The sequence below is a fragment of the Protomyctophum bolini genome, assembly GCF_963924005.1.
Source record: "Protomyctophum bolini genome assembly, chromosome: 24".
In the NCBI taxonomy this organism is placed as follows: Eukaryota; Metazoa; Chordata; class Actinopteri; order Myctophiformes; family Myctophidae; genus Protomyctophum; species Protomyctophum bolini.
The window spans coordinates 21,527,622-21,540,135 of NC_137885.1; the positions used below are offsets into that span (position 1 = coordinate 21,527,622).

A 12,514-nucleotide genomic window follows, 5' to 3' on the forward strand; every position below is an offset into this window, starting at 1 on the left:
CCTGGTACTTTTTGCAACATTTAAATAAAGTATTCAATCAAACATACAGTACATTCTCAACAACATAAACGTCCTTCAGTACACCCTATGCAAGTACAGTATACTTGATGGAATGGTTAGGCCTAATGTCCACCACTGAATACAATTCCTGCATACATTTGTTTTTCCTGTGATCCTGCAGTGCCATCTATTGGCGAATTTATAAATGGCCGCTCAGGAGCCTGAACTCGGACAGTTGTACACATTATGTCTATGGTTATAAATGCATGTGTCGGTGGCTCCGTCTAGTGGAACATAACGTCATTGCAGCTGTTCCTTTTCTATGAGATGTTGCTTTTAAGGTAGTATGCCTTCATTTGAGCCATTACTAGGTTAGGTCTGCGCCCTCCGTTGAGTCTTTTAAATCACAACTTTTTTGATTTTATATATTCACAAGTCTTTGCATCACCGACATAATCTTGCACATTTCCTTTTAGATTATTCTGTCTGTTTTATTATTGACGTCTTCTGCACTGTATTGTATTGTATTGCATTTGTGAAGTAGTAATTTTCCAAATGCACATTTCAATATCAGACTATATTATTGATTATATAGCCTAGTCTGCAAATTAAGCCCTATCTTAGACTTGGATTTTTCAGAAATAGACTAGTTTATACAAGCTTACAATGTGTTGCAGGGGCAGCGGTGGCCGAACGGTTTGCGGAGCGGTCTTGATATCAGAAGGTCGCTAGTTCGTATCCCCGGACTGGCACGTTAAAATTACCACTGTTGAAGTGCCCTTGAGCAAGGTATTGAACCCCTACCATGAAATGTTCTATGAGCAGGCTTGGCTGCATACAAGTTCTTGAGCTTAGTCCAGTTACCCTGGGTAAACATGGTAACTTTGCTTTGCTTTGCATCAAAACATGGTGTGAGCTTGTAGATCAGATTATTATTTTATTATTATCAGCAGTAGTGGACTCAAAGTAGCCTACCACTTAAGTGGGTAGGATTCACACACACACACACACACACACACACACACACACACACACACACACACACAGCTACTACTCAACAGTAGGCTATATTGAAGCCAATATAGCCTATACCTTTGCAGTTTGACTCAACTGTTTGATTAGGCCTACCAGACTACCGGAGTCTCTTTTTTTTTTTATGATATTGAATTTTGTTGTCATTTTATTCATCATGTCATGTCTATGAATTGATTGCATATAGGGCCTAAATAGAAACAAGGTCCTGTCCCTTTTGGAATAAGTGTTTGACTATACTCTGTTGCTGTTTTTACATTTATGTCTAATAAACTAGGCTATTCAATCAATAATTAGTAGCTGCTACTCTCAACAGTAGGCTATATTGATGCCAATATAGCCTACCTTTGCAGTTTGACTCTTTTTGATTATACCAGACTTTTATTTCTACAATGTACTAGTAGCCTACTACTCCTTCCATCACTGGTTCTGGGGTGGTGTGCATGGGTGGGTGGGGGTTGACTATAGCCTAGACCGGGCCGTTCCGTTCCACCTTAAGAGGTTGAACCTTCCTCACTGGCCCCTCTGCCCGTAGACAGAGCGAGGAGACCAGGCCACGGTTCCGCACACTCGCACAGCTCCGCTTGGGTCCTTTATTCCTGGCCTAGTCTCGACACGGAACGACATACAGTATTATTTGACAGTGCTTATTATGACACTGGACGTGGAATAAAGTCATAATTATTCCAAATTGATGTGTGGTCTCACAAAGTATGGAACAAGTAGAGCGAGGAGAAGAACTCTCACTCTCTAAAAGAATTGGGCTCAAACGCACCGTCGTACGACGGAGCATAGCTCTCGTGCTTGACTGATTTATTATGGCAACGCTCCAGGGCGTTGCGTTGCGCGTGCGTTATCGTTTACGCACGGAGGAGTTACTTTGGGCCCCTTCGCACAGATCAAAGGGGTTTTTCAGGAAAGGGGCTGGTCCCGCGCCGGGGATGGGGGGATATAAAGACCCCTGAACCGGCTGGATGTGTGACTGAGAAACACAGAGCTGCTGGACACACACATAACTGGACAGCAAGAGACTTTAACGAAAAGCTGTCCCCGCAACGCGATCATCATCACGCATTATTATAAACCAGCTGCTGTGGAGTTATGGAATAGTTGCCCAACAAACGCTCTCAACTGTTGGAATTAATTTACTACATATATATATTTTTGTTCTTTTAAGATTTGTGTTCGTTTTCACTTGAAGAATCAATGAAACCTTGTTTAATTGAAGCTGTTTTGTAATATTTTTTGGTATAAGAACTAATGAGCACTGGATTATTATTATTTTTGTTTTTTTAAGACGTGTATGCATAATTTAAAAGCATTCCCAGTTTTAATGGAAATGAAAAGTTAGTTGGAAGCCCTTTTCATTACGGATTTTACTTCGCTTCATCTGAGACGTTTTGCAGCCAGTTTTCCCTTTCTTTCCAACTTGGACGGATTTGACACGATTATGTCTGCTTCCTTGCGCGCGTCGTTGGCTTTGATCGCGGCTCTGTGCACCGCGGTGCGCACTGCGGGCACCGGCGCCTGGGAAGAGAGCATCGTCGTGCCGGTCAGACTGGACCCGGCGGGTCGGTCGTCGGAACCGCACCGGGACCGCGTTCTGTCCGCGGAGGAACGGGAGAAAGAGGCCCAGATGCGGGTCTACCGACTGGACGTGTTCGGCCAGGAGCTGCTCTTGCAGCTGGAGCCCGATCAGACCTTCCTCGCGCCGGGTTTTGTGTTCCACGTCGTGGGGATGAGCTCCGGTTCCTCGGGGCCGGCACCGCCGGACAGCGGAGCCGAGCCCGGCTGCTTCTACTCGGGGACGGTGAACGGAGAGGAGCGCTCCGCCGCAGCCATCAACCTGTGCCACGGCCTGAAGGGAGGATTCTACCTCCACGGGGAAGAGTATTTCATCCAGCCGCGGAACGACAGCGGTTTGGGAGAGGTGGAGGCAGAGGCGGACGCAACGGAGGGGGAGGTCCACGTTATTCGGCGGAGAGGCCGGGCGTCTCTCGCCGAGGAGGGGGGCTCCAAGTGCGGGGTCAACGAGGATGAGGCGCGGGTGCCAGAGGACCTGGAGCAGGCGGCCAAGCGCGTAACCGCCGCAGCACAGCAGAATGGTAGCCTACACTGAGTACACTCGCACACTAAATCAGGAATCTGAATTATTCTTCAAAAGCATTTTTTTTGCCTTTTTTATTAAATTAACTTTTTGGGGAAATTGGAGAGAGAGAGAGAGCTTTTTTAAGTAATACAACTTGGGTGCACGCTAAGAGTTAATGTACATTCGGAGGCGGGGCTACCTGAGGAAGAGGAGGAGGAGGAGACGGCTCCACTAGCCTCCAGGGGAAAGAGTGGGGGGAGGTCGCGGGGAGGGAGGTGCGAGGTGCGGGGTAGCGGAGCCAGTCAGAGCCGACGTGTAAACTCACCGCCTGGTACTAGGCGGTGAGTTATAAATGCTGCAGACTAGAGAGACTAGCACCGCCGGCACTCACACTTTCACCCCCAAGAAGGATTTTCTCACAGCCCCTCTCTCTCTCTCTCTCTCTCTCTCTACTCCTATTTAAAGTAAAAGTAGTGTGCTCTGCTCATTATGCGGATACGTCTGCAGACGGTCTATTCCAAAATCATGTGTTCAGTGAACTATATAATTACTTAAGTCATACGCCTATATAATTCTGATATAATATAATGGAATAGAATAATTGTAGTGGAGTAAAATGTGCAGGTCTACATTTGTTTGCCTCTGAGAGATCTATTGTAGAAGTAGCCTATTTGGATCAAGGAATAGAAACACTAAAATAATGTTAATGTACCTTGTCTTTTACTCAAGTAGCCTACAGTCAGCAATTTAATAAACTTATTCAGTTACTTTTCCCCATCTGCTAGCACCACTGTCAGTCATAATTTATTCCCAAGAGGTTGTCCCCCAGCCCCCCCCCCCCCCCTCTCTCTGTCTCTCTCTCCAAAGAAGGGTCATTTTTAGGAATGTAGGGAGGGGGAATGGAGGGGGGGGGGGGGGGGGGGGTGGGGGGCTACCGGCGGAGTGACGCTGCTGAGTCATGGTAGAAGAAGTGCTATGATTTATTTGACCTAAAGCAGTGGTTCTCACGCTGTTTCATGTGAATGAGCCCTTATGTGTAATTTGGCTGCAGACCCCCATCTGAAAATATGTTTTGTGCCAGGTACCCCGTACAAGATTTAAGGTGTTCAAAAGTTTAAATGTTTTTTGAAGTGGTTAAACTGATTTTGATATAACACACTTTTGCTGGCGACCCCCTGGAACCCTCTCAAGGACCCCCGGACCCCACTTTGAGAACCCCCACATTACACCATGATCAAAATGATCCTTTATTTTTATTTTTAAATATAGCAGATCGACAAGCTCACACACCACAATGCCTGAGAAAATAGAATACAATTAATATATGTAATGCAGACCTAAATCGCCAAAGTAACTTTACATTTGCCTCTGAAATGTAGTGTAGTAGAACAGTGATCCAGTTACCGTTCCAAATCCATTTGCACACCGTCAGTTGGGTCCTTGAAAGAAGAAAATTCCTCAACGTTCTACTCAAGTCCAGTACTCGAGTAAATATATATATCCCTTTCTCTCCCATTCCTCAGCCACCCACCAAAGGGCCAGGCGTTTTGTGTCCACTCCACGGTACCTGGAGATCATGATCGTGGCTGACCAGTCCATGGCCGAGTTCCACGGCGCCGGGCTCAAGACGTACCTCCTCACTGTCATGGCCGTGGCATCGCGCCTGTACCGCCACCCCAGGTAGGCGCTGGTTTAAAGTATTTTCATTTGCACAAAATGTCAGACATTCCTTAGAAATCTGCCAATGTATTACTCTGCCTCTGATAGACACGTGAAAAAAATGCCTATATGTTCATCAAAACAAAAAGGTATAATAAATATCAAAGAAAAATGTATCTATGAATTCCACCAATCTCTAAATATGTGTATCTTTCCTTTGTTGTTGTTGTATGGCGTTTCTTGGCTCTCTAGCATCCATAACTCCATCAGCCTGGCGGTGGTGAAGCTCTTGGTGGTCTACGAGGAGGAGAGAGGACCGCAGGTGTCGTCCAACGCCGCGCTGACCCTAAGGAACTTCTGCCAGTGGCAGAAACAGCACAACCCGCCCGGAGACCGCCACCCCGAGCACTACGACACAGCCGTTCTGTTCACACGCACGGTAGGGCCGCCACCCCGAGCACTACGACACAGCCGTTCTGTTCACACGCACGGTAGGGCCGCCACCCCGAGCACTACGACACAGCCGTTCTGTTCACACGCACGGTAGGGCCGGCGCTTTCAATAGAATCCGGGTTAAGGGCTTGATGTTAAATATCACTCACCACGTGCCCACTTATCCACGTGCCCAGATAGTTTTGGTGCCTAGTTGTCTCTAGTGCCCAGTTGTCCAAGTGCCCACATATCCCTAGTGCCCAGTTGGCTTTGGTGCCCACTTGACTCTAGCTTCACAGTCCGGATGAGCGTGGTTGAGTCAGGGACAATAGAATAATTCACAATGTAATCTCTCTCTCTCTCTCTCTCTCTCTCTGTCTCTCTCTCTGTGTACAGGACCTGTGTGGTGCCCACTCATGTGACACCCTGGGCATGGCAGACGTGGGCACAGTGTGTGACCCTGACCGAAGCTGTTCCATTATTGAGGACGACGGCCTACAGGCTGCTTTCACTGTGTCTCATGAACTGGGTGAGTGCACCGTTCTAAATGGAACAGGGCTGGTGACAACACTGATTTAGCGACACATCGCCAGTGCTGTTACTTAAAATGAGTTACTAGTTATGGTTATTAGTTGCTGCTGTCAAAAAGCAACTCGGCATTATAAAAACAGGGGGCACTGTTATTCCTTTATTTGCCGATGGGATTCTTAGATTGTAAAATTAATGATTAACTTGGGAAGCTAACTTTTGCAGTCAGCAATAAAACGTTAGTTCAGATTTTGAGTTAATACACATTGCGCTGAGCATCAGACCTTTCCCTTGCAGGCCATGTGTTCAACATGCCCCACGATGACGCTCAGCTGTGTTCCGGTGTGAACGGAGACCACTGGGGGTCTCACATGATGGCGTCCACCCTGTCCAACCTGGACCAATCACAGCCTTGGTCCCCGTGCTCCGCCCTCATGGTCACCACCTTCCTGGACAACGGACACGGGCGCTGCCTGCTGGACAAACCCGCCAAGCCCCAACCTCTGCCCCAGGTTAGTAAAGACTTAACAAACCTCTTTGGGGGGGGCGTAAAACTGCACAGCTAAAATAGTATAGATACAATGTCGTATCCACTCAAAATATTAGGCTCATGTATGAAATATTGGGCAAGAAATACTTAAACTATGGACATTTTCTGTATGATCTTAGTCAGTTCTAGTTAACACACAATTCAGTTAGTAGTAGTTGTTTTATACATAAAAAAAATATATATATATATATAATATTTCTTTCCAATCCAATTTGGATTTTATTCACAATAATAACTCAGTCCGTCTCTCGCTCTGACCCTTTATTTAAGGCTCTCCCGGGCGTCTCGTACGACGCGGACCGCCAGTGTCGCCTGACATTCGGCGACGAGTCGCAGCACTGTCCGGACCTGAGCAGCACGTGTGCGGCGCTCTGGTGCACGGTGACCACCACCAACGGCCTGCTGGTCTGCCAGACCAAGAACTTCCCCTGGGCAGATGGAACGCCGTGTGGACACGACAACTACTGCCTGGCTGGACAGTGCCTGACCAAGAGCCAGGCTGCTAAGCACCAGGTAAGATGGGGGGGTTTTGGGATGTCACAACATGCAACCGTCAAAACCGAAAGCCAGGCCACGTTCGCAGAGGCACGCGATTTGAAACCTGATAGCCGCTTATTAGTTGTTGCCAGTAATACTAATGAAGGCTCTGTTCTATTTAGTGTAGCACAGCACATTTTTTATTTCAAGGACCCCTATAACTGACGGAGGACCACTATAACTATAAATGGACCCGTACACTCACCCTACCCATAAGGGGCCATTTTCAGTGAGCCAACATGCACAATATAAGCACCCTGACTCTGACCAGAATGGAGCAGAGCCTTCATCAGTATCATTGGTAACATCTGTGAAAGAAGTAAGGAAGATACCCGATTTCGTTCCATTATGGCTGCTGGAATTGGGATCAATATTGTTATGTCGATGAATTCCAGAATTTGATTATTAAACACTTATGTGTTGAGATCAACATGCTTTAAAGTGTTCATCCCAGGCTGGTAAGGTATAATGTGGTCATTCTAACGTGATTTGTTGTTGCTGTCCTTTCAGACTCCAGTGAATGGTGGCTGGGGGGTGTGGGGTCCGTGGGGGGACTGCTCTCGGACCTGTGGTGGGGGGGTGCAGTACTCCTTCAGAGACTGTGACAGCCCCCTGCCCCGGAATGGCGGCAAGTACTGCGAAGGCAAGAGGATCCAATACCGCTCCTGCCACACGGAACTCTGTCCCGACACCAATGGTAAGAGAAGCACTTTATATGGCATTTGTCTTTAAGGTTTAGGGTGAACTAGCAGGGAATCTAACTCCCATCTCTCTCTGTCTTTTTTCCGTCCGTCCGCAGGTCTGTCCTTTCGGGAGGAACAGTGTTTGGCCCATAATGAAATGTCCTCCCAGATGTCCTTCGGCTCAGGGGATGGGGTGGAGTGGGTGCCCAAGTACGCCGGCGTGTCCCCCAAAGACCGCTGCAAGCTGGTCTGCCGGGCCAAGGGCACCGGATACTTCTTTGTACTCAAGTCTAAGGTGAGGGCCGTCGTGGAAAGTAACTAAGTCAATTTACTCACTGGGCAAACATAAAATGGTTGCACGCCGGCATTCCGAAGCCCGCTATTCCGAAGGTCGCAATTCCGACTCGCCGCTATTCCAACGCTATTCTGACTCGCCTGCATTACTAACCTTGTCCCTAACCGCACGGCGCATACGGAAGCCACATAGTAACATAGTTGAGTAGGCTTATGCATTTCACTCCATTACACTTCAAAGATAATATTGCTTTTGACACCACTACATTACTAGGAAGGAACTTACAGAATGAATACAATATTGATGAACCATTGATGAATATTTCCAGGCCTATTTACCAGCCCTATTTCTAAACCTAGTGAAAATAGACGATTTTTACTTTTGAATACTTAGGTTAGATATCTTTCACTTGTAGTTGAGTCCAATTTGACCAGGAGTATGTATACTTTAGGTTGAGTACTTTGTCCACCACTGGTAATATCCCCTAAACATTGTCTTATCACCTTGACACGCAGCCTTAAGCACGTTCTTCTTGCAGAAGAGTGTCTGCTTTCACTCTTATGTAACTACTTCAGCAGTGGTGGAATGCAACAGTACATTTCCCCCAGTGCTGTAATGAAGTAAGATCTGGATACTAGATTATTTATTTGAAAATAGCTGATTTGTAAGCTTCTGAGCTTCTAGAAAGAAATCGTAGTACATATCTTGGTTCTGTAAGTATATTATATTATTTTGAAAAAACCCACTAAGACTTGTTTACATCAGGGTCCTCCATTTTCAATTCATCAAAACATTTAAAGACATACAAATATACACATGCAATAATAATAATAATCATCATCAGTATCATCATCATCATCAAATACACAGTTAGAAGTGGTACTTTTACTCAAAGTGCAATTGTGAATACAAGACTTACTTGTAACAGAACATTTCTTCATTGTGGTATTGGCTGCTTTTACTCACTTCAAATGTACTTTTCCACTCCTGCTGTTATACAACTGCTTCAGCAGACAGAGCTCTTTATATGACTGTTTCTTCTCGTGGGTCTTTGCTGCCCCCAGGTGGCGGATGGGACACCCTGCAGTCCAGACTCCACCTCAGTGTGCGTTCAGGGCCAGTGTGTCAAGGCAGGGTGTGACCGGGTCATCGGATCCACACGGCGCTTTGATAAGTGTGGCGTGTGTGGAGGAGATGGATCCACCTGCAAGAAAGTGTCTGGATCACTGGAGCGCGCGCGGTAAGAATACTGAACACAAACATCTTCATGTGCTCATTATAGAAGGCTACAATGGATTGCATTTAATCAGAATTCCAAGTAAAAATCCTATGTCATAGATTTTACATGGCAACGTATCTGATTATTTACACGTTTAGCATATCCATCCTAAAACATTTATGTACATCTGCAAAGGAACTTCATAGCTAGAGTTGTCAAATAATTATAGCCGAGTAAAAAGTAAAATATTTGCCTCTGCGATGTTAAACATTTCATAATCAACCTTTCGTCTAATTCAATTGAATGACTATGAATACAATAAAACAATGTAATGGCTATGCAATATAAATATAATCACACCCATTCTGGCCAATCACAATTTGCCTCTTCACTTTTGTTTTCAATGTTTACACACTTTAGCCCCTCAAAAAACATTAAATATTATTTGAAAATCATATTTTGATGTCCTTTCCAGGCCAGGTTACCAGGACGTGGTCACCATCCCGGCGGGCGCCACCCACCTCGACGTCAAGCAGCGCGCCCCCGGCAACGGTCGCCATGACAACAGCTACCTAGCGGTGCGTCGGCAGGACGGCGGCTACCTGCTGAACGGCGACTACAAGCTGATGACCCTGGAGACCGACATCGCCCTGAAGGGGGCTCTGCTGCGCTACAGCGGGTCATCGGCCGTGCTGGAGCGTCTGCGCAGCTTCTTTCCGCTCCCCGAGGCCATCACCATACAGGTCAGTGGTGTTGGAGGAAGTACTCGGATATGCCTTAAGTAGAATTACTCTCTTGACCCAGTGAGAACTGGGAGCAGACTCTAAAATATCTGAGCTATGTCGCGAACTATAAAATCGTGGTTAATGTATGTTTTGTAATAATCTAAATCTAATAACTAAGTGGAACTAAAAGAGTTAAAATAGTGTGAAGTGGTGGAGTGTAAAAAGTACAATATTTGCCTCTGAGATGTAGTGAAGTAGGCATGGCCAACGCTGTTTGGCCAAACTATATGAAAAATGGTATTTACCTTGCTTCATGTACGTCGCTTGGGATAAAGAGCGTCTGCTAAATGCCTAAATTGTAATTATAATCCTAAAAAGTTGACGTCCCCTAGTAAAGTAATTGTAGCCTGCCTCAAAATTGTACTGAAGTATCGTACTCGACTCGAATAAATGTACTTACTCACTCTCCACCCCTCGCTCCAGGTGCTGTCAGTGGGCGACTCCCCAAGGCCTCGCGTCAAGTTCAGCTACTTTGCTCCCAGACCCGGCAGCAACAACGGCGCCAATTCCAACTCCAACAGCGGCGGGCGCCGTCCGTCCATCAACGCCATCCGCGAGGTGGGAGGGGCCGAGTGGACGCTGCAAGAGTGGGGCCCGTGCTCGCAGAGCTGCGGCGGAGGCACGCAGCAGCGTGAGGTGGCGTGCTCCGACGCCCAGGGGCGCCCGTCCGCCGACTGCCCCGAGGAGCTGCGGCCGCTGGTGTCGCGGGAGTGCGCCTCGCAACCGTGCCCCTCTTGGCTGCTGGGGGAGTGGTCGGCCTGTTCCAAGACGTGCGGACGGGGCTTCCGCAAGCGGCCACTGCGCTGCGTGGGCCACGACGGACACACGATGGCGCACGACAGCTGCGACCCCAAAGACCGGCCCCGGCCATTGCTGGACTTGTGCACTCAGGGCGCTTGCTAAGAACTGCAGTGCCTCGCAAACATTTTCACGTCAAACACCGTCCAAATTGAACATGTATTTGGCCGCAGACGCCCGTCCAATTGTTTTCCCAGAAATAGCCCTTCTTCAAGCTCACGATGCGAAGCAATGCATTGTGGGCTTGTAGATCGCCTATTATGGAAAAGCCATACAGAAACAGATTTTGATGCTGCAGCGTATGAACTCACTTTGCTGGGGATCCCCTTGAATCCGGATGCAATCAGGGCACTTACTAAGAACACCCCCCCCCCCCCCTCCCCGGAAACATCCATTATTCTTGCCACAGACATTATTTTTCGGGGGTCAAGTGTGAAAGTCACATTGCGTGGCCTGGCGCCACCTGGCTGTGAAGATGTAGAACTGCAGCCAGACTGCGGTGACACGGACAATGCTGCTTCCAGTGCCAATGTCGTGCTCGTGTGTGTGTGTGTGTGTGTGTGTGTGTGTGTGTGTGTGCGTGTGCGTGTGGTTTGTCCAAGCTGGGCTGGACAGACATGATCAGCATAGTGCCTATATACATGTTTAGAGGAGAGTGTTATTTTTGCTTGGTTGCGTACAAGTAACCTGACGCTGCCAGATGAGGGCGGTATTGGGGAAACATATTCCCCAACACAACACTCATCTGGGATCTCTGACGGAGTTGAGCTGAGAGTCCAATCTGCTTCGTACCGAACCAATCAGCGTGAGCTAAGGGCGGGATGTGTGCGAAACCGGATGTGAAGCCATACAGACACGTCAATATGATTGGTTGTGTTTGCACGCCCACACGGTGATAGACAGACGGTCCCATCCAATCATCTACCAAGTATCTTGAAAAAAAGGAACAGCCCCGTCATCGAATTGGCTCCCGAGATCCCAGATCCAAATAAGCTGTGAAACAAATTTGTGTAGCAAGCTTTTTGGATCTGGCAGCGTCAGGTTAGCGTACAAGTGCCACGGACCAAAAATTGTAGATCTACAAATTCACAACACATCGTGCTACAAATGCCTAGTGAGCTCTACTGTTGTTGGTGCGTGACACTGACGTGCAACCAAAGAATAGATCAAGGAGAACAAATTAATTATTGCCACCGATCACACGCATGTTCTGACCATAGTCCAAAGAGGTGTGTGTGTGTGTGTGTGTGTGTGTGTGTGTGTGTGTGTGTGTGTGTGTGTGTGTGTGTGTGTGTGTGTGTGTGTGTGTGTGTGTGTGTGTGTGTGTGTGTGTGTGTGTGTGTGTGTGTGTGTGTGTGTGTGTGTGTGTGTGTGTGTGTGTGTGTGTGTGTGTGTGTGTGTGTGTGTGTGTGTGTGTGTGTGTGTGTGTGTGTGTGTGTGTGTGTGTGTTCACAAGTGTGTGCGTGCATTCATGCATGTGCGTTTCAATCTAATGCTTCATAAGGAAGTTTCTCCTACCTTCTGTGAAGGTGCATTTATTTCTTGTCTTTTTTATTTTGTACAGAATATTCAAACATTATTTATTTATGTACAGCCTGTTAAATATAATCATGTGGCTTTTTTAAGGAAAAAAATGTATAATTTTTGTATTTGTTTAATGTCACCACAGAAGGAAGTAGATTATATATAGAGTATTTATACATTATTATATTATGGTCCCTTGGTTCATGAATAAAGTTTCACATTGAGCTGTGCATGCGTCCGTATGTGCAACAATGCACGTACTGCAAATAAAATATATGTTTCACATGAAACAATTTGAGCATGTTCAATTATAAAAAATGAACTTGTAAAACATGGTCAGAGATTTATAAATAATAATATTTCACAAGGAATGTCAGAGTTCT

The 12,514-nt window shown here is 46.7% G+C and overlaps 1 protein-coding gene across 1 annotated transcript; it reads left to right on the plus strand.

Annotated features, from left to right (window-relative positions):
• Positions 1-2,026: 2,026 nt before the first annotated feature.
• Positions 2,027-11,678, plus strand: adamts1 (ADAM metallopeptidase with thrombospondin type 1 motif, 1). The gene is made up of 11 exons (XM_080758873.1): positions 2,027-3,137; positions 4,645-4,801; positions 5,033-5,219; positions 5,609-5,741; positions 6,038-6,252; positions 6,561-6,803; positions 7,338-7,524; positions 7,627-7,805; positions 8,870-9,045; positions 9,500-9,767; positions 10,233-11,678. The coding sequence occupies exons 1-11, from the start codon at positions 2,483-2,485 to the stop codon at positions 10,710-10,712; spliced, it is 2,880 nt and encodes a 959-aa protein (XP_080614999.1). The 5' UTR covers positions 2,027-2,482; the 3' UTR covers positions 10,713-11,678.
• The last annotated feature ends 836 nt before the right edge of the window (positions 11,679-12,514 follow it).

Bases quoted from the DNA above. Each gene is read 5' to 3' on its own strand.
- adamts1 (XM_080758873.1), top strand. From the start codon at position 2,483: ATGTCTGCTTCCTTGCGCGCGTCGTTGGCTTTGATCGCGGCTCTGTGC. The intron at 5,220-5,608 runs GTAGGGCCGCCA...CTCTGTGTACAG, and splicing joins CCGTTCTGTTCACACGCACG to GACCTGTGTGGTGCCCACTC. The intron at 9,768-10,232 runs GTCAGTGGTGTT...CCCTCGCTCCAG, and splicing joins CCGAGGCCATCACCATACAG to GTGCTGTCAGTGGGCGACTC.